General features: G+C 44.8%; 3 protein-coding genes across 3 annotated transcripts in view; 2 read left to right on the top strand and 1 right to left on the bottom strand.

The window, feature by feature from the left end:
- Wb (wing blister) overlaps nucleotides 1–25,196 on the top strand; it is a 135,219-nt gene that overhangs the window by 54,799 nt on the left and 55,224 nt on the right. The window contains exons 9-13 of the mRNA XM_076895824.1: nucleotides 145–392; nucleotides 459–693; nucleotides 1,014–1,240; nucleotides 1,358–1,545; nucleotides 1,932–2,213. Coding sequence (XP_076751939.1) covers nucleotides 145–392; nucleotides 459–693; nucleotides 1,014–1,240; nucleotides 1,358–1,545; nucleotides 1,932–2,213 — 1,180 coding nt within the window. The remainder of the gene's footprint in view (nucleotides 1–144; nucleotides 393–458; nucleotides 694–1,013; nucleotides 1,241–1,357; nucleotides 1,546–1,931; nucleotides 2,214–25,196) is intronic.
- Nucleotides 21,310–22,365, top strand: LOC143424022 (uncharacterized). Its single transcript, XM_076895823.1, has 2 exons — nucleotides 21,310–21,388; nucleotides 21,867–22,365. Exons 1-2 carry the CDS (start codon nucleotides 21,347–21,349, stop codon nucleotides 22,266–22,268), a joined length of 444 nt encoding a protein of 147 aa, XP_076751938.1. The 5' UTR covers nucleotides 21,310–21,346; the 3' UTR covers nucleotides 22,269–22,365.
- On the bottom strand, nucleotides 24,025–25,140 carry LOC143423813 (uncharacterized). The gene is made up of 2 exons (XM_076895394.1): nucleotides 25,090–25,140; nucleotides 24,025–24,530 (listed from the first exon to the last, which is right to left on the bottom strand). The coding sequence occupies exons 1-2, from the start codon at nucleotides 25,138–25,140 to the stop codon at nucleotides 24,093–24,095; spliced, it is 489 nt and encodes a 162-aa protein (XP_076751509.1). The 3' UTR covers nucleotides 24,025–24,092.

Here is a 25,196-nt window from a genome sequence, read left to right as displayed (position 1 = left end):
ATTAGTAATAGCATGTAGGGGAGCACCCTGTACATTCTTCTGCTCGCACCACTTTCAGTTTATCCGTGTACCGAAAGAAAGATCACCATGATTACGTGTAATATTTTTTCTTTAAATTAATCTCCTCGTCCCGTTTCCTCGCAGGGTAATAATGGCATGCGAATAGCTTACGGCGAGGAACAATATAATGGCCAGGAAGCAGAGATCGTCGTGCCTCTGCGCGAAAACGGCTGGTACCACATACACGACGAGATCCAAGATACCTCCGCAAGGATGAAAGGGACCGAATTTCACAGGAACGTTGTTACCAGAGTCGAAATGATGAAGATTCTCGCGGACTTGAAGCATCTCATGATCAGGGCGCAGTATCATTCCGTGCAGATCGAGGGAAAGTACGTAAATCAGTTCACCGTTATATATATATATCATTTTTTTTAACCTTTCCCATTGCGTTTCAGTTTGCTATCGGTTGTCCTGTCAACTGGAGATGTCACAGCTACTGGCGAAAACAACAATTTAGTCGAATCGTGCGAGTGCCCAGAGGGGTATACGGGTCTTTCTTGCGAGAATTGCGCGTGGGGATACGTGAAGTTGATCAAGAACGGATCCGACCAACAGGATCAACACGTATGCGTCAAATGCGATTGCAATGGCCACGCGAGTACCTGCGATCTTGTTTTGGGCGAGTGTACTGTGAGTACATTTGCATTTTTTACCGATGAAATGTTGCACGAGAACTATACGTACCTTTCGTAGTTCAGACATAAACCTAAATCCGTTAGGATTCCTTCCTTACCCTGAATGGACTAACCGTCCAAAGATATTGAAGGGAATCGATGGTAGCTTAGGAAATTAGTTGTCGCGGGAGGATAGGTATCACGTTTATCAACAATCAGTGTATCGAATTTTTTTTTAAATTTTTACACGTAACATCAGTATCAGTTTTTTTTTTTTAATTGAAATAGTCCTCCAGCTGATTGTGTTTATAAATTAAATTAATTTTTATTTCGAAGACTTGCGAACATAACACAGTTGGTCCCAAATGTGATCGCTGTGCACCCGGTTTCTATGGCATCGCTCTTCAAGGCGCGCCAAACGACTGCAAGAGATGCGCTTGTCCACTTTTAATCGAATCCAACAACTTTAGTCCAAACTGCCAGCTCGATGATCCCACTGACATCGATAGTGGATACGTCTGCACGCAGTGTCCGACCGGTTACACTGGCGATCACTGTGAGAGGTAAGCATCCATATGTACCACTTTCAAATTACATTTAAAAGAAAATTTTATTAATCCATATTACATATTTAACTTTCGTTTTCGTAAATCGTCGAATTAAATCTCGTTTCCTCCAAGTTGCGACGTAGGATACTTTGGAAACCCTCTGATACCCGGTGGCACATGCGAGCCATGCCTTTGCGGCGGCGGCCCTTGCGACCAGGAAACAGGACGGTGCCTAGAGTGTCGCGGTAACACGGAAGGCTGGAAATGCGACAAATGTAAACCAGTCCATTACGGAAATCCCCTGGAACAAAACTGCTTGCGTGAGTATCATCTGTTACTTCTGGTTCATTATTTCGTCGATCCTAGCACGCGATATCCCGTGGCGATATCAGACCGTTCGCGAACACTCCGATCGCTAAACGTTCTATGATATTCTACATATTACTAACCAGTGGTACGCTGTCCTTTAAACTATGGTAATAATTACTATCAGCCTACAGTCGAGCGTACCGTTGAGCCGAACGAATTTACATACGCATTGCGACATTTAATTAAAAATTCCCAAGTTGTATCGGCTCTCTGTAAATTACCCGCTTATTCGACGATACGATTAACGATAACACGAGAGATCGTAGCAGTACGCGTCTCTCTATTCACGTGCAGAGGAATCTTGAACAGGAAAATTGAGAAAATCTCACGGTTGCAGCCTGTGACTGCGATCCTATGGGCAGCAGCTCCGTCGAATGCGACGCGAGAAGCGGTCAGTGTCCCTGCAAGCCTTTGTTCGAGGGTCGTGACTGCTCCTCTTGCATCGAAGGCTACGGGAACGTGACTGCAGGTTGCCGGGAATGCGACTGCGACGTGGGTGCCCTCGACGAGCTCTGCGATCCCGTAACCGGCGAATGCAGGTGCGCGAACGGCGTCCTTGGCTTCCGGTGTGATCGCTGCGGCATCGACCATTACGGCTTGTCCGCGGAAGGCTGCACAGGTGAGTACTGTCCTTAGAATCGTTCACGAAGACCGTTCTGTCGCGAAGGATACCTCTTGCGAAAGAAAGAACTTCGCTGAATGTTAGAATAATCTTAGGAGAAATTCTAAGGGGTGGTTTCGTAAGCCAAACTGGAACAAAATTGCACGAACAAATTTGTCTTCGATGAAAACTGCTTCGAAAATTTTCTCTACATCACCTGTACAATAATGCAATGGGAACGTTGAACGCAGTGACACAGGTTTCCGTCACATGTCGCTCTGTTCTTATTGACTTCCACCATTAGCGTTCGCGTATTAATGGATTTTCGAAGTTGGTCTTCTCGAAGACACAGCACGGAAGACAATTCTGTTCTACTTCAATTTCATCCTATTCCAACTACGTCCAGGATTAGCCCTTAAAATTTCTCCGAAACGTGACAAGAGTATCGTGTAGAAGATCCTGGTCGAAGCTCTTTGAAGTAGGAAGTGCGACGGCGCAGCGGTCTCACCGTCAAGGAACGCGAGCAAGAGTAATGCATAACGCTCGGCCTTGTTCTAGCTAACATAAACCGTGGATGTTTATCTCAAGGCTCCCCTAAGTACAGGGCACTTATCCAACCGGACAGCGATCGTGAGTCGAGGATCTCGAGATTTACAAGAGCCCGAACTACCCTTGCTCGCGGTACGCCTCTGACGTATCGTCTGTTTAGTTTAGGTTTAATTTACGATCGCAATTTCCGTGTGCGCTACCATGTTCCGCATCGTCTGAAACTTTTCTGCGAGCGCTGCTTCGCTGCTTTAAATTCTTTGTACCGTAACTGCTGGTGCACAGGGATGAACGGAATGGATACGTAAAATGAACCCCTACACGTGGACAATTTTTCTCCCTGACTATGATTGCCATTTTTTTACAGGTCTCGCGGTGCAGCTTTTCGATTTTTGCATTTTTTGAACGGTTTTTTCGAATTTTTATTTTCTCATGGATAAAGTCAAATAGAATTGGTGGATGCTCGTGTATCGGATAAACGAATGTTAATCTTATCTTATCGTCCATTGCCACTCGCTATTTATTTGATACGTAGCTCGTTGTGGCTGGTGTCTTAGCTCGTCACAGCCAGTAGACTCCGCGAGGACGTTCGAGATCGGGCTGGTAGATCAGCCACCACAAAGAATCCCATAAATCGTAATCATTCAGCGCGAGGCCGAATGCTCGCATAAACGCGCTTAAAAGCTTATCCATGCTCGTAATCGGTGATCTAACCGTGGATCATGGCAGTTGCGTAATCCATGCCGACTCGTGGTTCCGTTAGTCGAAAGATCGATCGAGCCACCCATCGCAAACTCGAAATGAACGTAGCCACTGTGCCGTTCGCCTGAGCCGTTTCTCTCAAATTATTATCAGCGTCCACAGATGTCGGAATAAATCGCCAAGCTATTCTGGACAATCGACAGATCGCACGATTGTTTTTTCTAGACAAACGTTCGAGAAAATCGATAAGTAATTCCAAGTAAACGAGAAACGAGGCGCGTTTTCCAAGAAATTTCGAAAAATAATTGAAGGATTAGGAGTGAAAGGGATATTACGTTGCTATTAAAATTCCTTCGAGGTGTAATGGAATATTATTTATGCGAATAGATCGAGAATCTACTCGGTGTAATAGAGTCGTTAAAGTATCGAGTGTCTCGCTGACAGTTAGTGCTTTGGCGCGTGGGAAGTTGTTTAATTAAGTATCCTCTTAATTGCTTATTGTTTGAATGCTCGAGTTGATAACAATTCATTGCACAGTAGTCGCCAGCTCTTATTGCGTCGTAAGGGTGTCGAAAACCTTCGTATATCTTTTATTTTTAACGCGAATACATATTTAGATATACGTTTGATGCAATGCTTCCGCGTCAATTTGCTTTCGCGTCGCACTTTTATCTGTCGTTGAATTTCATTGGATAAAAATCGCGCGAGTTCTTGGACGTCCGGCCCAACAGCTGTTCATGGTGGCCAGCCAGGAACAGCCGCGAAAGTATGAAGAAATTTATCGTTCGGCGACCCCGCGCAGCCTATCTCAGGCAAGAAAGTGCGAAATCGAATCCTTATTTACGATTAGTCGAAACAGCGGTCGAGACATCGTATCTCACCGCTGCATCGAGATACGGGGACAGATATCGTAAGATATGTCGCGCCATAGGCTTCCAGCTCGCTTTAGCTCATTCCACACGAGCCACGGGCTGTCTGAGATGTTAATTACCGTCCTGCGACCAAGGTGTTACGGCTTCCTTCCTCCTCGCGTTCGAGCGACACGCTTCGCTTAACTTGGACCACTCGATTTAACTCGGAGATATTCTTCGATTTCCTCCCTTGACACTACTGGTTACGTTGTTTAGAACGTCCAAAGTAGCAAGTTATACGTTCCTCTCAGGTGTTGACGATATTGCTTCGCGTTTAAATATCGTGTCAATTCTTGATTCCATTCTTATCTCAATCCTGACGAAGTCATGGTAATCATCCGCTATTGTACAGTGTCTTTGTCGATCTTTCTATTCTAAATTTTTCCAAAGCATAAACGTGTTCGAATAGAGAAGTTTTTCATACCAATTGAGAACTACTTCAATTCGCTACCTCCTATGTTCGTTATATCAATTCGATGAAGCACACGAAAACGCCGAATAGCGAGTTGACAACGAACAACTTCGTGCAGCTGGAGCAACACGCTTCGAGAACATTCCCAAGATCCTCCGTTCCACGGAAATGATGAAACGTTGCGCGCGTATTGTGCTCTCCACTGGTCTAGTTTATGCCCTGCTCGAAGCGTAGATTCGATCCTGCCCACCGTAATGTCCGTGTATGCGAGGCGTCGACCAACGGCGAACCACGGTGGGATCATTTCCACAAAGCATCGGGTCCCATCGGGCTTGTTGCAAGTCGGAGCTGTGATCCAAGAGGCCTAGGCGAAGTTTACAAGTCGACGCGAGTTCGCATTTCACGACGCGATACACGTGGAGTCAGTGGGACGGCGAACCAACGCTGACTTCTCGATATCCGCGTCGTTCCTGCGACCGTCCGCCATCGTGAATTCTGGAGATACGAAACGGTGCGGGCAGAAAGCGAACTCGTCGAACTGATTTTCGCGTTGAGGTTCAATTCACGTTTTACGTTCGTTCGAATATATTCTCTTGAGATGATACGACCACTATCACGATAAATTCTACTTCGAGGCTCGTTATTGATCGACGAGTACACAATTGATTTCACTTTTCAAATGTTTCTAAATTTAACGATAGAGCTCTCGATTGTTGTTTCAATTCATAATTTGGATTGTCAGAATTTGACGATACAATCGAAAAAGATGTGAATCGTTGTGAAAAAGGTAAGAGGAAGACGTAGAATAATCCATCGAGCGGCGCAATTAGACGTTTGAAAAATGAAAATTCCAACAGGGCTACGAACGAGCCATATAAACGTCGAATCGTACCTCCAATCTCTACATAGTTTTCGCGAGCCACTCCCAACGTACGAATCCTGTTAGACTCGAAATGGGAGAGCCTTAAAAACAACATAGAGCGACAATGGCAACGATGATGGGGCTCACGATTATCCTGGAAGCCGTTTCGGTGGCTGGGTTCAACATTTTCGCGGTTCTCCAGTTTCCATCCGGATCGAGTCGATCTCCACTCGCGAGTTGCTGTCCGCCCACGCTCGTTCCTGATCGAGGATCTACGTACACGGCGATAGAAGTAAAGTTTCGACCGTTTTGTAAAAACGCACTGCTAGTTTCTTTAGTAGAACGCTTTATCGTATACGGTGTGTTCCAGGATTTTTAGAATTTTCGATAATTATTGATGTTTAGTTTTTCATTTAGAAAAGGTCACTGTTAACTTAGACTAGAGGAGAGAAATTGATAACAATTTGTAGATACGCTATCGTTCGATGCTCGCTGACTAATCACTTTCATCGGTTACTACCCCCGCGTCGAAAGTGTAATGTGTGAGTCAACGCGTCTTTGTAGGATTTTTTGAAGAGAATGCTTTCTACAAACAATTTCTGTTGTTATTAGTCGTCAGGGGCAGTTTTAATCGTCACAGTTGATCACGTATGTCTCTTCCATTTCCTTATACTTCCGAACTCAATTTGAAACGTAGAGAAATGAATCGCATTCTTCGCGCGATGTTACAACACCTGAAAATGAAACATCGCGGGTTTCTATTCTCAAACTACTCGCATGGTTGCCAAAGAAAGCAAAAGAATCGAACGATTTATCCGTTCCGGAAATGGTGGAATCGGTCAATCCCAGACGATCTGGTTTTCATCACCGAGCGTGGGCACCTATCGGCGATTCGCGTTACCCCTATCGCGACGCGAGGTATTTTATCGTGTTCCATTGACGGCCAATCTTGTGTGTGTCGTGCAATTTTTCTTAACAATCTGAATGATCGATTCGTCGGGAAAAAGTGCGACAGGATTGGCCGTCAGTACACAATCGCGTGTGGAATCAAAGTAAAGAACAGAAGAGAAACGCTTTATCTGTATCGCATCGACCGAGACATTCGACGAAGAATAAATTCGATCGTCCAATAAATTGCAAGCCATCTCTACGCTCGATATCGACGGATACTCGCAGAAATCATTCGTCGTACGATAACAAATCGTAGCTCGAATTCCGGAAATGGGAGCCGCGTTTTCGGTAGAAGCGCCGCTTAAAGTCGTCAGTAAGTCATTTCTTACGCGGCGTCGAAGTGGGCCCAGAAGAAAAGAGACGACGGGGCCCATCCTTTCCGTTCCCCGTGCTCTGCCCGCCCTCTTATCGATCGTACCGCACGATAAAACGTCATTCCCTTTTTAAATCGCCGCCGATACACAATACGAAGTGGCGGCGATCCTCTGGCCCGATAACCGGGCCCTCCTCCTGTATAAGGACCATCGCGGACAGTGACACGGAGGCGACATTTCGTGGCCGTTCTTGCTGCCGCCTCCTCTTGTTGTTCTCGCGTCGCTTCCACGGACAGCGACCGCTCGCTCTTTCACTCTCGATGGCGGGCGCAAAAAACATGGACGAAACCGCGGAATGCTGTCCACCGCCGCGTCCATCCCCTTCCGAGCGTATAGATTTTCGATGCCCCGCCGTGTCATCGCCGCTGGCGAAACTGACGGATCATTTTTGCTCGACGCGAGAGCGCGTCGCTTCGTGCCTCGGTATTTATTTGCCAGCAGGAGATGGCGAGAAACGATCCCTGGCGATTTTAACAGAGCTTGTAGGGTGCTTTCACTTAAAAAAAAAAAAATATAACAGTTGGGAAACTAAGGGAAATTTTGTTCTACTTCGTAAATAATTAAAGTAGCTATACACGCGTGGATCAGCTTACTCAAACACGCTCTAGTATCCAAACAGTTCTTCACCAGCTGGTAAACAAAAAAAGAAGCGAAGGAAAGAAGAGAACGTGGAAGGTTTTTCCTTCTTGCCCGCCGTGTAGCGTTACTTATCGCGCATTAGCATTGCTTTCCTCGCCAGTGCAGCTCTTTAATACGCGCCCTTATCGTCGCGAATGATCGTCCCGCGAAGCGGAAAATAGTTACGATTATTATCAGAGATGGAAGATTGAAAGCTTCCTCGATCGCGCGCCGCGATCCTTGGGGCCCCCGTCCGCGGACAGAGCGCATCGATTTCGTACCGTCATTTGCACTGAATATCGAAAAGCCGTCCCTATCAGATTTAATTGGTGTATCTCGATCGTTTCACCCTCCGCCGTCTCCCTCCTGGCACCCCTTGGCACCCGTCGCCAGACGCTGAGTCCTGGCATTCTAACTTGGCCGCGGGACTTCTCTAGCGCGAGCACGTACACTCGCTAATGATGCAATCGGCCCATCAGATACGTCGACCGGCTGCCTTCCTCCTCCTGCTCCTTGTTTCCTTGCTGCTTGCTCCTTAACTCCTTATATACCCACCTGACCGTACTAGTCTAGAGAACGCGTGGGCAGCTCGTTGTAACGGGTGACCGTTTGCTCTGATCTTACTTCCGTTCTTTTTCCAACCCTTTGCGAGAGAGCTACCAGCCGCTGTTGGTTACAAGTATCTCCGCTATCGCAACGAAATCAACTAAATCTTTATTCGATAGGTTTCGAGGTTTAAGTTGACACCAGTGACAGGGTAATTTTCTAATATCGACTAAGCTACTAAAGTCGAGATTCCTCCAAGGATCACAATCTGATCCTAATTTGTTCTCATTAATCTAACTTTGAACTATGGGTACAAGCAGATTTACATATAATGCAGTCACGAATGAATTTTTCCACCCGACACCATCTCGAAACCGCAGTGGCCGAGTTCATTATCGTGTAGAGGGAAAAAGAGCAACCGCGGCTAAACATGCACCAGCCCAGATCCGTGGCCCCGTTCGACGTTGTTGTCCCCGTGACCCCTCGACTCGGTTGATTTATCTCACGACCGCGTCTAGCCAGCGCGCGAATTTATGTGGCGTGACAGACCGCCGTTACGCAAACCGTCGGGAATTTTTGAAACACCCGGTAGAGGCGGCTGTTCAGTGCTCAACACCTGGCCCGCGGACGTGTTCAGGATTCCTGGTAAAGAGAGCCGAGCGAACAACGTTAATCTATCGAGCCGTGTCGGACGATTGCGAGATTTCATGAATGAAATCTCCTCGAACCCCCTTGTAAACGATTAGAGAGGACGTGCGCGAGAATCGCGGAAGGCGCGGGACGAAGATGCCGCGCGGATCGCGATGAAACACGATTGGGAGAGCCCGTGTCCGTCCTGAAAATCACCGCTGGATACTCGCGAGGCGATTAATTTGTAAACGATCGCGAGGTTCCTCTGGTAACGCGGTTGTACTAATTACGCACGGCTCGCCATTCATTCGATCGTTGACTTGTTTATGGCCGTGTAAAATCGCGCAAAGTAGCTGCGAGTTAACGGCGGTCGAACGCCCGGATATCTCGCGAAAGTTTCCACGCGAAAACCATGTATCCGAGCGTGCCTCGGTTATTCCCGCGTTGGAGATCGCGCGTGAAATTGGCTCGATCGTTTCGTTCGCAACGTATCGCAAGCGTCTACGCTCCTCGATCCGGAGGGTGTTAATTAAATTCCGTCAAATGGGGAGAATTCATTAGAGAGAAATCACGTTGCGTCTCTCTAGGTATATACGGAATAAATATTCCGCGTACATACAGTTGCGCGGTAAGATTTATTGAAGATGTTTGGTTTTTTTTTTTTTGTTTTTTTTCTCCCCCTCGGAGAGTAATTGGTAGACGATGATTAATTGAGACTTATTATCTGCGATTTTTGTTACACGTGTTTGATTATTTTTCGTTCGATAAATATGTAAATACATATGAGTCACGGAGTCGCGAAACATGTCAACTGGGACTTCAAAAATTGCCCCCACGGCCGGGCAAAAAACGCATTATCATAACTGGTACAAATTCATTGAGCGGAAGTTTTTTTTCTCTCCCTCTGCGCCGACGAGCCAGCGAGAAACGAACTGACTCCCGAGTTCTTTTTAAATTTGCATAGCCGCGGATACGCCAGGATTTTCAATTAAAATTTAGTACTTCTGTCGTGTCTCTCCGATTTTTCAAACGTTCGTGTTTGCTTTCGAATCCATTGATATCCATAAATAATTCGTATGGCATTGACAAAAGAAAGGAAGAAAAAAGGAAAGGAAGAACTAAAAGAAGCGTGTGTTATTATTTGACTGGTACAAGAAAGGGTGAGTTATCCTTGGAAAAATCTCTGGTAAGGACACGTCTGGACGATGGTTCATTGAAAAAAGGAGCAACGACTTTGAACAACGTTCGTTACACCAGTTTTCCCTCGAACAGTGAGATCGTAATCGTAAAATAGCAATCGGGTTGGTAAATTGAAAAAGCTTCGAACCCAGCGGTTTATCTTGTTCCTGTGAAATGTGAAGCCCATTACCTTCCTCCGGCGCTCGTCCGCGCACCCTTCTGGTTTCCACTTGGCGGCTGTCTAGGCCATAATAATTAAACGGCGAGGGAAGGGAGGAGAGAGGCATCCGTCGATGTAAAAGAAATCACGCGTCGATAAGATTCCCCGATAATTATAGGCGTCCATTAGCCTTTCGATTACGCGGAAACATCGAACGAAACGCGCCACGCAAACGGCCGATGTGTCTTCGGTTTAATTTGTTGGCGAAAATATTGTTCCGTTACCCGCAGCTCGTTCGTAATTAGTTAAGACTCGGATTAAAAGGATTAAACCACCATTCACGGTTTATCTAAATCGTTACTCGTCGCGATTCATCCCTCTCTAGTCCATGGCCTTTTCTAATTTCACTTAATCGCGATACCCGCGGTTGAATTATGCACGCTCTCGCTGGAGGAGCTTAGTTTAATTCCCGTGTCTCCGGATGGTGCTATCTCGTGCCCGGAATAGCGCCAGGACTGCCATTTCGCTGAATTAAAATGCAACGAATAACTTAAACGAGCTATAAACGAAAGACATATCGCAGGTTTTTTATTACGAATAATATCACCACGAATACTTATCCGTTTCAGTTCAATTATTATACCAGCTCTATTAAGATATCAACTCGATCGTTTAACGATAATAATTGCTCGCAAAATTCAGCGATATAGAAACTGAAACGTGACGGTTGCAACGTGACTCAGGTCGCATACATCACACCTACGATCCTCTCAAAGGCCTCGTGCGCAAGCTTCTCAGAAGCAGCTCGCAAACACCCGAGGAATGCACCCTCCGTACGCAGCCGAAGGATCAAAGGATTCCCATGACTGTCCCATCTCCCCCTCGAACGTAGCCCACGTTCATTGATCGGCCACGTTCCTAGCTTCACCGCGCGCTAGACAGCCGTGCATACTCGGTTTCATGCGTGTAACCACGGCTAAAAGCCATTCTAGCACCTGCGGGTGGTCCCAGGCGTACCGCGAACTTGTAGCCAATCAATTTCCGTGCACCCCGGCAATTTCCATAAACTGGCCGTTGATCTCGTCCCAGAGGCAGATCAGCAGCCGCGCCTCGTTTTGCTTTGCTCTCTCCAGCTCGTCGCGTGTATACCTACGTACACGCCGCGGTGCGACACGCTCCAGGCGTTGCCCGAGGAGGGACATCCGCCCCGTATCATCTCGAACCCGCGGCATTCCATTCATCGATACCCGCGCGCCGCGATCGCTTCGTTTTGTCGCGTGTATTTAATCCCCGGGAGAAAGCCGGCTGAGTTTCCAGTTGGCTCGCTTCGGTTGAAACCGTTGCGCCGGCTGAGAAGATGCCCGCGTCGAAGAATTAATGGTCGGGGTGTTCTCCCATCGCGGCCGTTATTTATTGATTAGCGACGGACGAGTTGATAGATTGCTTACAAGAGTCTTTACAAGCCTTCGAATCACCACTCCCTTTTCGTATTTTAATGTTTTAATAAATCCTGCATACTGGAAATAGAGTGGTCGTCGATGGATGTATCTGAGACGGGGTTTAGAAATTTCGCTGGGGTACTTAGAAGTGGCTGAGGAACAGGCGGAGATAATAACGGAATGCCAGATGTTTGCGGACACGAAATTTAGTGGTTGACATTTTATGGTACCTGTACTTCGCTAGCTACCCTCGGTGCTGTTTGCGCCCCGTTATGCTATTGGTCGAAGCACAGGTCTAATCCCCTGCGAGGTGTTCAAGCCAGATTTTGTCCTTGTCTAATTCTTGACTAATCTTCCAAGATACCAACGTAAGAATTAGAATGGAACGACTGCTAATTAAGCTAATAGCGCGAAAAGTAAAATTGCTACAATTTAGAGCAACGTGACAAGTAGAACTGTCGCAGCTTCGATCAGCGCTAATCAAATTCGTTCGCCATCGTCGTCATCGCGGTGAATGAGTTCATATTTTCCCTGGCAGCAGGGTGTGTGCACGTGTGCGTCGTGCCGCCAAGTTGCGGTAGGAACGCGGCTCGAGTTGCAGGTTTATAAATTCTCCCTTCTAACGCGCCGGTTACGCGGCGAGTCGAGAGGTCGAATCGTCGACACCAGGTAGGACGGGATTTTTCCTCACGGGGAACCCTGCAAACCGATACCCTCGTTGCTGCTCGAGCACACCGCCTCGCGAGCCGCCTGAACGCGAAATCGCCCGTTACTTGTCCGTTTCTCAGCCTCTAATTCGAGCCAGGCGATTATGAAAAATTGCTGAAGGAGTTACTCACCGGCTGGTTATCGCCAGCTTACCAAGCTGCTACGGACACCATTTTGAACGCGCCTTCTTACGTCCAATTAAATCGTGTATCAATTTTCTCGTCCCGATTTTTCTTGAATCAAGTTCGTGAATCGAATTTCAAAGGATTGCAATTGAATTTAGAAAGGAATGGAATTAAATATGTGCTTCTTTGTAGTGGAAATACTTTCGGCTGAGATATGTCGAGGTACAAATTATAGATTCCTTCTTTATACAAAAACCCTTTTCCACTCGATTGCACAGAGGAGCAAAACTATGAATACATCGTAGACGTTCGCCTATAATTTCGGGCAATCAGTAACGTTTATCGACCGTTCCATTGTCCGTTCGTTTCGCGTCCGCTATACTTTGACAAGATTCTCATTACATTGTTTCAGCAGGCCGGGGGAATTTCGAGCTCGACTCCCATAGAACGCGGGGCCGCAGCCACCCGTATCTCTCTCTACAGCTGCTAGCGTTCTCGCGTCTGAACCGCGCACGATTTATACCTCGGCTCGCGCCCCACGATTTATGCCCCGTGCACCTCCACTCTGCCCTTCGTCGTTTAGATCGAGCCTCGATGCCGTGGTAATTTGCCACGTGATATTATCCCCGATGCATTGTTTTAGAACGCCGCGATAAGAGGACCGATGCCCCGCGGCGAGGTTCGTGTTTCACTCTTTTAGAAAGCTTTCACTAGTTTGTCGCTCGCTGAAATATGCCAAACTGTTCTCCAGTCCTCGATTCAACCATTTATCTATAGACTGTATTCAGAGTCGAAAGGATTCCTTGGAATTTGCAACTGGATACTAAAGGCGTCCAGTTTTTAATAGATACGAACAAGGAAATATCGCGATTGACTTCACTCGCGGTATCAGAGTCTGGCAAAGTAAATTCAGTACGATGACAAGAGTGGAAGAAGCCATTGTGAAAAAGGAGAGTAAGAAATATTTCGAGGACAGAGAGATAAAGTTCGATAAATAATTAACGTTACGATACACGAACGTCGTGTAAAGCGCACTCGACGCGTTCGCCAGTCGTGTTTTAACCTCGCAGAGAGCAGCACCCACACCCAGTGGTATCGCACGGCAACCGGAATGCGGCGCAAAGAACAGGGTCACTTGGCCAAAAATGAATAGCGGCGGCGAGCAACGGGGGTCGAACCTGAAACGTTGTACAGCACGATTCCGTTGAATTTACTATCGGCTGGTATAATAACGCGATCGACGACGCCCACGCGTCCCACGGTCGATGGTTAATTTACAGGGTGGCAACGTGGCCCGCGTTACTAGAAAATAATTCCGCCCACGCGGCGGTGGCGGGCGCCAGAACCCGGGCGCGCGCGTTCCGTGATGGAGAACGCGAGAGGGTGGCGCACGGTGGCGTGGAATCTGGTTTTTAGTGCTCGAGTTTGAACTCGCAGCACCGCGGGTGCCGGCGAGACGAGCGAATAACTTTTCAACCGGATCGAATATTTACTTTTTCTCCTTCGTTCTTTCGTTTTTTACCTTTTTTCCCTTCCTCCACTCCGCGTCTCTACCTCCTTCGTCTTTGTCTCTGCGGAATCTATTTCCTATATAGGTGGCGAGCGTGGAATGTGATCCCTTTCCTCGGTAGAGAATTTTTCACTCGGACACGCGAGGATAGGTAACATTTGGCACGCGTAGAGTGGTTGTTTCAGTTTATGGACGCTTGTTTCCTGTCGTTTTTAAATAAATTGCAGATTTTTATGGTCCCTTGTCGCAAATGGGGATACTTTATGTATAAAATACTGGTAATATCCGTTGCGCCAGTCTGCTGCTTATATTGAACGTAAAATTCTTGTATTTCACAGTACTTTGTGTGGCTGGAATGAAAACATTTAAGTCTTAGGTTGAACTTCGAAAAAACTCTCGATAATAATTCCATAGCAACCTTCTAACCACCATTTTGCTTTGAGATGCGAGTCATACGTTTCAGCAAATTACTTACTATCCTCAATTCACACTGTCCCACTACCTCCTTATAGTAGTATTGTGTTTTCTGAAATAAAGATATGTCTGCAAGTATTTGATTAAAATTAAATAGCGTACGTATCTTGGAGCAAATCCATATGGCGAATGGGTTAATATCGATACAGATACGAAGATGGTATACCAGGGGCAACGCGTATGGGTAGAACGCGGAGGATCGTCACAGGTGAACCGCGTAACGCGACTCCTCGGCTCGGGGCGAAAGGCGTATATCAAGTAGCCGGGGAATGTCGTGATTTCAACTCTTTTCTATTTTCTCTCTCCGCGAACTGGAACGCGTTAGCAGAGCCGTCCGTTCGTTCGTTCGTTCGCAGCCGCCCCTCGGTAGCAACGGAAGCAGAAGAAAGACGACGAGGGGCCCGCCGCTATCAGATCGATGATAAATCCACGCCGAGGCATCGACGGAAATGATTTACCGGTACACAACGCGAGTTCGCCACGAAATTTTATCTCGCGCGGGTCCACGATAAACCATTTCGATGCAAATAGGCGAGTCGCGCCGCCATCGATTGAAATTTATCGATTCGTCGAACGTTTCGGCGAACTACCCCCCGACGCTAACGAGCTTACGACACCCTCGTTTAATTGCTTTGCGATCTATCGACGGCTAGCGGTGAATAATCGACATCGATAGTCATTAGCCACTGTTAAATGATCGTGATTCGTGTAGGTTATTAATCGATACGCCTCTGGAGTCTATCTTCGTTGATCCTGTTTCGTGAGTCGAAGGTTTAAAGGTAGATACATGGGGGTGGATAGGTTTATACTGTTGCTGTTGTTGTAACTAATGAAAATAGAAACCCATATCTGTAGCGAATAATAGCAGACTCTTATTTCTTCTCGTTTTTCGAATATTTCGAATATCGATTTTACACTTGCGGCAATAGTTGCCCGACAAAACGCATGTTTAAATTTTCGTGAACCGTTATAAATGACTTCGCTAAAATCGAGGGGAAGCATATTGGAGAAATGACGAGTTATTAGTGAATATAAAAATTTTTGGAAAATCCATCCCGCCAGGTGGTGACCCAAATAACAGTCCCTTAATTATAACAGGCAGTTTTATAGCGCGACGATGGTAAATAGCAAGGAGTCGGGCTTAATTATTACGCGTTTCGAGGATAATAATCGAGAGTAATAAAGAATCAGGTAGGACCCAAATGGCTATTGGGCTTAGAAAGCAGAGGCAACAAAAGCCAGCCACTGATTAAGTATTCGAATGTATGTATACATCGTGGGTATTTTCTACCTGCCGACAGATTGCCTGGGTATAATTATTTCGCGCCGGCTGCGCGTGCTCGTCCACGTGGAAACTTGGCGGTCATAAAATTACGGACGAATTTTGGAAATTTTATAGTGGATGCCATAATGAGTGATACTAGTGGCTTTTCGCCCTTCGTGGCTCTCTATGAATACAATAATGGACGAGAATGTCAGGTCGTTTGTGTCATCGATTTTGTAGTGACGAAAATGTTGGTCGAATCTAAAGCACCTCTAAGTCTTCTGGCGTGAAAATGAAATTTCGGACATTGCCGTCGTCATTATAATGAATATATCAACCTCTTGCGATTTTCTTCCATTCGTAGATTTTCCAGAATTTTAAAACAGAGATGCGAAATTATTTGAAGACAGAAGTTAATAACTGTCTTCTGAAAATTCAGCAGCTTTTATACAAGCAAGTTCGTGGCTTAGTCGCAATAGGAAGGTCGCAATAGCGAGGTGCTCCTCCAGTTCTATTAGTTTGCATATTACCACTTGGGATTTTCCAAAAGCACGCTTGACTGCTCGACCTACCGTGCGGAAACCTAACTGTACTATGGGACCACGGTTTATTGCCACCTATTGATGAAAATACCGGAACGTTCGCCCGGTGCCCATCCTGCCATAAAGGCGTACTTAAAGGAACTGGTGAAGCAGGAAGAAGCCTGCAACCTGGTTCTTATTACTTCCAAATTAACTTCTACCTAACTTCCACCTATTTAGAAACGATATTTTCCATAATTCCTTGGAACTCGTTTGCAAAATGACGAATATAATTACTCGAAAGTTAGAACCAGGCGAGCGTTGAGGCAACGCGCGTTAAGATGGAAGTCTCGACGCGCGTCGCCAGCTTCTTTCATGGCGATCGTTCGCCATTTTAAAGCTCGCGCGAGCATAGTCGAAGATTCCCGTACGGCGCCCAACCTTCCGGTTTTACGCAGCCGGAAGCGAGATTTACAAGCACGCCCAGAGGCTCGCTGAGACCACGTAAACAGCGTGTAAAAAAAGTGTCGAACGATGATGGCGCTCTTGAACGTGCCCCGACGAACGCGGTGATTTACGAGCACGGTGTTTGGGTCGGTTCGGCCAGAGTCGTTTACGCGACTACTTTGAAACGGAACGGCCCGGGTGCCGCGCGTCACCACTTGCCTCTCAGCTGCTGTGGAACGTGCAAGGATAATAAAGAGGGTGCTGTAAAATTGAAATAGAACTTTGGGGGCGAGAGGAGGGTGAGAAGTCGAAGGTAGTTTGGGGTTTGACGGTATTAGTTTGCGTTGGCTGAGGCTCGAAACTTTTCTTGAAGCTTCTGGACAGCCTTGAGAATTCTTGAAGTGTTTCGATGCCGTTTTCATGGAACGATAGCCTCAAATATTTAGATTGTCACGATGCTAACGATATGCAAAAGATACACCCGTGAAGGTAGGAAATATAAGGGAAACATTGTTTGAGATATGAGAAAGGTTTTGGAGTAACGTTAGACAATTATCAGTTAGTTGGCGAGGGTTAGAAGCAAGTGCTCGTCGTTGGGTTAATCTGCAATGGTCATAATTAGAGTGTCCGCAGACAGGTAACCATTTAGATTATCGATGATTAGCACCAGTGATAAAACGTAATCTGAGACTTCTAATGACCACGGTAGGTAACGCTAGGTGAAATCAAGAGAGTAAGGAGAAAGGAATCTGTTGAAGCTATCATCGTCAACTATCAGAAAATATGATTATGGAAAGAATATCGTATATTGCGAGTAGATCTGCAAAGGTTAGGAATTTTTCTCTTCTTCCAGAGGGCTATTAAAACTATTTGCTATTCGCTGCGCAAGAATTCTGCCTCGATCGATCGTCCACTTAATCAAGGAGCGTGCACGCAAGTTCAACAAAGTCTCGTTTCAAGAAGAAGTTATCGCATTCTGTTGCACCGCCCTACTAATCACTTTGCCCGTCGTCGACTAACTAAATTATTGTCGCTATCTTCGATCTGGTATCCGCGATGAATTTCCCTCGGTGGTAGCCATCGATCGTCCCCTGGAAAATACTCCTTTTAATTACGGAGTGCCGTCCGCTAGACGAATGACGTAATTAAAGAGAGAACAATCAGGAATCAATATTATCGGAGGATATCGGCTTCCCTTCCGGCAGGTCTACCGGCCTGCCGACCTGCCAATGATTTACTCCGATCGATAATCTGATATGCAAATTATATTCGTACGGTAGAGATCGGTTACCTGCACCGCAACCGACTTAAGCGCTCTCCACACGGGATATTTAAACTGGCTTGCGCCGCGGTGTTAATCTGTACATTTTGTAGGCATTATACAACGACGTGGATATGCAACAGTGAAAAGCTGCTGAGACGGAAACGGTGCGACGAAGTTTCAGGTTCAGCTTCGAGCTTGTTAATAAGACGCGAGTTTCTTAATAATAACGAGGGAGTAAATAAGTTTTCACATTTCTTAGATAAATTTCTTAGGTCAATTTGAAAGGAAATTGAAGTCAATCAGCGGTCAATGAGGTTCGAAAAAGAAAAGTAGACGATTGTTAAATAGAATTCTAAAAATATTTATTAAACCAGTAAAGCTCTCAGGATGAAGTTTAAACGATTGCGCAAACCTCGAGAGAGAAATCCGTCGTATATTGACATAATGTCTGAAACGACAAAGATACTCAGCGGTTCGAGGCGGCGGCGTGCCTCCATTCTTGTTTTCGTCCTCTTAAATATGACAGCCGCTTAGAAACAAGATGAGAAATCGTGCTGTCCGGATAGTGACATTTCGAATACAGTTTTTACCTGCATCAATTTTACGCGTTAAACGCTCACATCTTATCGAATGGAAAGGTCAGCGGTGTCGCAAGCACGGTTTCAACACCGCGGGACTTTGTTCCTCCGAGACTTCAATCGTGAACGCAACGCTCGAGAAAGTATCCCTAGCTTAACTGCACCGGGTGGAAAAAAATGCTGTATTTTCGTTCTTTGCATAAACGAATGTTTTCCTACGGGCAAATATTACTCGTGCCATAAATTCCGCTTGCGTAACGCGATAGCAGCGGAGGATAATAACTTTGTTTAACCAGTCTGGCATATTTCTCCTCGGGAGTTCCGTCAGTCTCTCGCCCAGCAAGAACTTTAATTAATAGATGCAATGCTTTATTCATTTCATAAAGTATACGGTTTTATCCAACCAGTTAACAGCACCCCACTGTACCAACAATTTTATCAAGCCTTAGTAGGAAATTTTCTATAAAATATCGCGAGCGTTTAAAATTATTTCCATCTCATAAAGTGAAGGGTAACAATTTTTTAATCGAGACCCGATCACGAATACCAGAAGTCACACTAACGATAAATCATCGGCGTATACTAGCCGCCTCGCCGTGCACGAGATTCAATACCTCACACATCACTCTAATCGTCCTCTTCAACGCGCCATCCTCCCCACAAATCACGCTCCGCGTATCCATCCTTCGTGCCAAATTACAACTCATTGCGAAATCCCCCCTCCGGGGGAGATGGGAAAAAAGGTGGAAGCATTAATGAAGAGGAAGCCAGGTTGTTCGATGATCGATTCCCCGTACAAGCTATTTGTTCATCCGCGGCTGTAATTGCGACCTGCTCTGCCTCTCCGCAACGTTCGCCAATATCATCGTGTACGGCCATTCAATCCACCCACGTGGATCCGCGAGCCTAGGCGAACCTGACGCGATCCTAGTTTCACGGTGGCACGTCCGATCGTACGCTACGTGGGCAGCTGGTCTCCATCGAATCAATAATTATCGATACCCGGCAATAATTGTGTATCGCAGTACGCGGATGCCTGCGCCCACCGTTTGGGGGGTAATAATATTCCGGTTACAAATGGACCGTTCGCCATCGGTGAATCTTATCCGATCGCATCTTCGACTCTCTTTCTCTCTCTCGAATCACCGGTTTTCAATACGACGTCGAACGATTTTATTTATTGCTCGCTCGCGTGCCTCTCGTTTTCCCTGCTCGATCGTCGCGTCCTTCTGTTCGCTGTATGCACTTTATCTTTTCTTTTCCTGGTTTCTTCTCTTAAGTTGTATAATCATTTGAAGTGTACGGTTTAAAGTTGATCGCAGAGGACGAAGCTTTTACACAGAAAATTAATTCTTGCCTTTGGTAATTTAATATTGGACAATCTTGTGTGCACGACGCTGAATTTGGCCCCGTCGATTTTCGAGAACGCCCTCGTTAATCATCCGCGCGATGCTTCCTCGCGTTAGTCCGTGTTGATAAAACACGAGCCAGCTACAGGGAGGAAAGGTTGATTGCCGGTGCTCCAAGTGACTCTTTTCCTTTTGCCCTGTCCGGGTCGGCTCCTTGGTGCAAATCTGTCAACACCGTAATAGGGTGCTCGCGGCCATTAAAAATATCGTCAAATATATAGGCATAATATGCAGATCTCAGCGTCACAAAAAACGATCCTTCGCCAAGTCTTCTCCTCCCTTTTTCAACCTTTCTTTCGTTATATTTATTCTGCTTCGCGTTTGTCTTCTCTCGAGTTTTTCATCAGTTCCAATCCAATTTCCATCGATACACTGTTCCACACTAATTGTTTCCATACGACTGATATCGGATGCTCGCGTAGAACGTCAAATCGAATCGAGCACGTCAACTCGCGCAATTAACTCGACGACGATAGAACCATTCGTCCCGACAACTGATTATCGTCTCTAATCTCCGTTCGTACGGTAGAATAATGGAAACTCGTCGAGTTCCACGATGATAGAGCAGATCCGTTCCGCGGATCACGCAAACCAGTGACCGCGAGCCGCGCTCGACGATAAGTCAGATGAAGCCGGGGCAACGTAATGCCGGGCGCTCTATGTTTTATGTATGAGAACAAGATTACTCGAGTACCACCCACCGGCTAAGTGCTACCACGACCTATTTCCGCTCGACAGAGGCGAGCCGCGAGATCGCGAGCTAAGAGACAATGCCGGTCGATCCTTGGAACGATCGATTCGGTGGTCCGAAACGATCGAGATTAACGATCGACACACACTCGAGCGATTGCTTTCTGAGGAACGAGTTTCAATTTCGCGGCTGCTACAAACGCTGATACACGAGGCGCGATTGAAAATTTGTCGTGGATTATTCAAAGGCTACTCATTCGCGCTCTTTATCCTTCGATAACCATTCGATGGACATTTTCTAAGATTTGTTAAAAATTATGCTATGTTCGTGGAAGAAATAATATTTATAATTATTACATGAATAGTTTATTTAAGGGACGCAATGTATGTATACATTGTCGCAGAGTAGAATAACATTGCTATGTCTATCTTATTCTATTCCATACATAATGCGGACACTGCAAGTGTCGTCCATTGGGGTAACCCAAACAAAAATTCATAAATCAGCCGATGACCAATAGTTAGGAGTTTTCCCTCTCCAAAAGCGGACTAGCCACTAGTAAGTCGCAAGTTATTTTTCTTCAAGTTTGTCAGGTATAATGAGATACCCCCACCACCGTAAATAGGGGTAGTTGAAGCCTGCGACGCAAAGAGCAAATGAGACCTTTGTTATGACTGGTCATTTACTGATTATCCGTCAGAGGAACAGGACGGTCTGGAAACATTTTCGTTGGTGTCGCTCTGTCTTCACGGTTTCCGTTTTTCTGTCATAAGAAAAGAAAAACAGCACTCGCTCGTTCGTGGACACGATTAATCCCTGTCGCGGTAATCATGGCGAACTTAGACAGTGAAAAGTACGAAGTTGACTACGAGGTATGTAATAACAGCGTAAATCCTTTAGTAGAAGCATGATTGCAGTTCCAAAATCCTATTCAGAGTAGAATTCTTCTTTGACAGTTCCAAAAATTTGGTGACTCCCCCCCCAGTAGTGTTTCAAACGTTCGTCCTCTTAGAAGTGTTCTAAGTAATTGAATATTCTTCTTTTTATAAACGTGTTTCATGATGTTAGTGTCAGAAATATTATCAGATTGGATGAACGTTTGCAAAATTTTTCCCAATTGCGATTAATATCCACTCTTCATCTATATCGACTCTCTATATCGACTTGAAACATATTCCTCATCGTAGCCACCTCCACTCTGTACTCTTAGAATTCTTCGTAGAACCAAAAAGTTGTTGGAAATATTCAATTCCGTGTAGCGTACTAACAAACTAGACAATCCGTCTGAAGCATGAGAGACTTAGACATGAAAATCGCATCGACTGACCCACGAAATAAAAAATTTTCCAGCTTCTCGCGGTATTCGACGATGTGGCCGCGTTGGCGCAGTTGGAGTACGGCACCCTCGATCTGTCCTGCTTCGAGCTCAGTTTCTACGACGAGTCTCGACTGGCAAAGATCGAGGATCGTCGTGAGATTAAGGTGGAGGATCGACAGCCGCACGCAAGCACCGATCACGAGGAAAAGAACGAAGTATTCGCTGTACCGAAGGTGTACAGCTGTATGTACTGTCTGAAACGATTCTACAGTCGAACAGCGTGCCGCAGACACCAAGTTTGCCACGCGAAACAGCAGCTACGGTGTCCATGTTGCAGAATGCGATCGTACAGCGCCAACGTCCTCCGCCGACATTATGAATACTTCCATCCCTGCGCTCGCAGGAAACAGATACTCATCGAAGCTCAGTGGTAGAGTTCTGCTCGAAGAATCTTGTCGCTACTAACGAATCGTACCAGCAAAGCTTTTTTAGAGTCGTAAAACGTTAAGTTTTTGATATTTCTACGAGTATTCGCTATGATGGAAACTCATCTCGTATAATCTAAGTCGCCTCCATTTTCCTAGAAGTCGCTATAGGGTGTCTGGTGTGTAGATCAAGAATCACTTTGTTTCGACATCAAATATTTCCGTGTCTACGTAGAATTATTTCTACAATGACGCTATCTAACAGAGGATCTGATATATTTTCTTCAAAGTTTATAACGAGAGATTGCATATTTTTTTTGTTAGTATTTATTCTTTTTAGTAGACGTTTGAATGTGCTTTTTGGAAAGATTATGTTGCAAAACTGAGATATAATTTATCAGGGGTATTATTAAGACACAGAGGCTAGTGACGTTTAATCATAGCGTAGAATCCAGTGAAGCCTGTTTCAGATATAGGTTAATTGTGTGATTAGGAAAATGAAAAAACGACATTGTTTATCGGGATACTTTTTCCGAAAGTATCGACTTGAAGGCTGTATTTTATCATTACTGTTACTACAATGTTAACCTGGACATATTAAATGTGATAGAAGAATTTTATTATATGACGTACAAACGAATATTTAAATATTTTTCTAGCTCATTTATTATATTTATAATTCTTCATAATATACCGTAGAATAGTATAATGGTTAATGACATTTTCTAGCGAAACGTTACACACTGATATAAAAGTCGAATGAATAATACTCATCGTTAGTTCTAGAAATCTAATTTTATCTCGGTAAAAAATGTCATTAATTATTGTTAATCTCTGGTACACAGCGTTCGATATGATAAATATATGTGATATTTAACGCTACTAAACGTATGTAGTATAATGCAATAGTCAGATAAAAATTTGTCGATCGAACCTGATGTACAAGTCAGCGTTTTAAAATCAATTTATCTGATATAATGAGACTTAATTATGTATCTAGTTTGTATAAGGTCCCGTGTATTAAACGTTCCTCTAAATTATACTATAAGAAAACTGTTGTCTGAACTATTAACCTAAATATTGAAACAATCATTATTTTATTAATTTAATAAAGAATATTTATCTGACTTGGCCCTATTTTCTTTTTTTTTTATTCGTGCCTGTTAGAAGGCAAGGACCGTAGTAGCCTGAATTTGAAATAAAACCACGCAACGCGCACGTGAACCGTGTTGAGTCATCGAAGAAGGAAAGTAAACAAATAATAACTGATAAAATTCAAGGCTCGGGGCATTTCTAAGAGAGTACTGATAAAATGAACAATACGGCTGATCTGACGTGACCGGTAGCCAAGGATGTTCAAAACAATCGCCATAACAAGGAAAGTCGGATTATGAAATTGGTGACGCACCAGAATGACCAAAACGAAACTTTTCCAGCGCAAACGCTAACTAACCAACGGGAGAGGGATGTTTAGCCAATAGAAAGCACAATTTAATAATAAAAAGAAATACTTTTATTATATGAACTTTTCAGAAGAGAAAGTAAGGTGGAAAGGATAAAATGTTAAACTATTCTAACAATACATAATACCCAAATAATATATATCTCAGTTTTTAGATTGCCACAAACGTCTTTTATTAATAAAAAATATATTACACATTCGCAAAGTAGAAAATATCCTTGTCTAATAATACGATCAAACATGGTTACAAACGAACGCCTTAAACTCTAGGTGTGCTACATGTGTTAGTACGTTTTAATTTTACAATATGTACAGTCTTGGTTTCTTCGCGAAACTCAGATCCTCTTCAGACGGGAGATTCTCGAGATTTTTCAACGACGACAAACGAGGTCGTGCCTCCTCTTGGACGTTTTGCTCGGGAATCCTTGGTTGCACTTGAGGCACCAGTGGATTTTCTTCAGGTGGCGAATCGAGTGTCTTCTGTGGATGAGCTTGTGAAAGAATATTTTAGTGCAATAACTGCACTCGTAGATCTCTGGCTTCAAAAATTGAAAGTCTCCTAGGTTCTCTTGCTTACGAGCGTTCCTGTCCTCCAGCTTCGCGTCTTTTGGCGCCAACCCCAAATACGACAGACATTCCGGCGACGACCCCGTCTTCAAGGTGGCCTGTTGCTTTTTCTGTTGCATCTGCTCGTACTGCTGCTTCAGAATGTTGAATCGCTTCGTTTTCGCCAGCAGAAAACGAATCGCCACCTGAGATCTCAATTGTTTCAACGTGACCCTCGAATTTCTCGATGAGGTGCTGGAATTCTATGGATACAAACCGTGTTTAGTAATGCTAAAGCCATTTCTCGAAAGTTTTAGATCGTACCAGACGTGTACCAGTGATGGAAAATATTTAAAAAAATAAAACGACAGGCGTCGAATATTATTTAGTCACTTCTGCGAGAAATTTTAAGGGATAATTCTGCGGGTTAAAGCTAGACGAAGATTAAGAGTAACGAAATTTCGTGTAAAACTTCGTTTTCGAGCAAAACGACTCGAATATTCTTAGCGTAAGCGTATACTGTCAGCAGCCATATTGGATTTTCTGACAATTGGCATTACTGCACGTATACGTCAAGAATTTTTGAATCATTCTACTCGAATGACGAAGCTTGAAACACACAATTTCATGTTATTTTAACTTGCAAAATTGTCCCTTAGAATTTCTCACAGAAGTGAATAAATAATACTTGACGTCAATGCTTTGAAATTTCTATTCTACACTTTAGTTTGGAAATATACAGTCGTTGCACTGTTAAAAATAGCAGGGAATTTAGCACACTTGCGACACTCTTCGAAGCAATGAAAATAATTTCGTACTTACTCTGTTCGGTATGGGCAGGTTCTTGTTAAAATCGTACGACATAGGTAACATCGTCGAAATTCAATTTGAACAGTTTATTCGATCGACTCGAGAGCACTGAGACGCGT

The sequence above is a fragment of the Xylocopa sonorina genome, chromosome 5 (assembly GCF_050948175.1).
Source record: "Xylocopa sonorina isolate GNS202 chromosome 5, iyXylSono1_principal, whole genome shotgun sequence".
Classification (NCBI taxonomy): domain Eukaryota; kingdom Metazoa; phylum Arthropoda; class Insecta; order Hymenoptera; family Apidae; genus Xylocopa; species Xylocopa sonorina.
The sequence above is the reverse complement of the archived record's forward strand: the minus strand, read 5'-3'. Positions and strand labels throughout refer to the sequence as shown.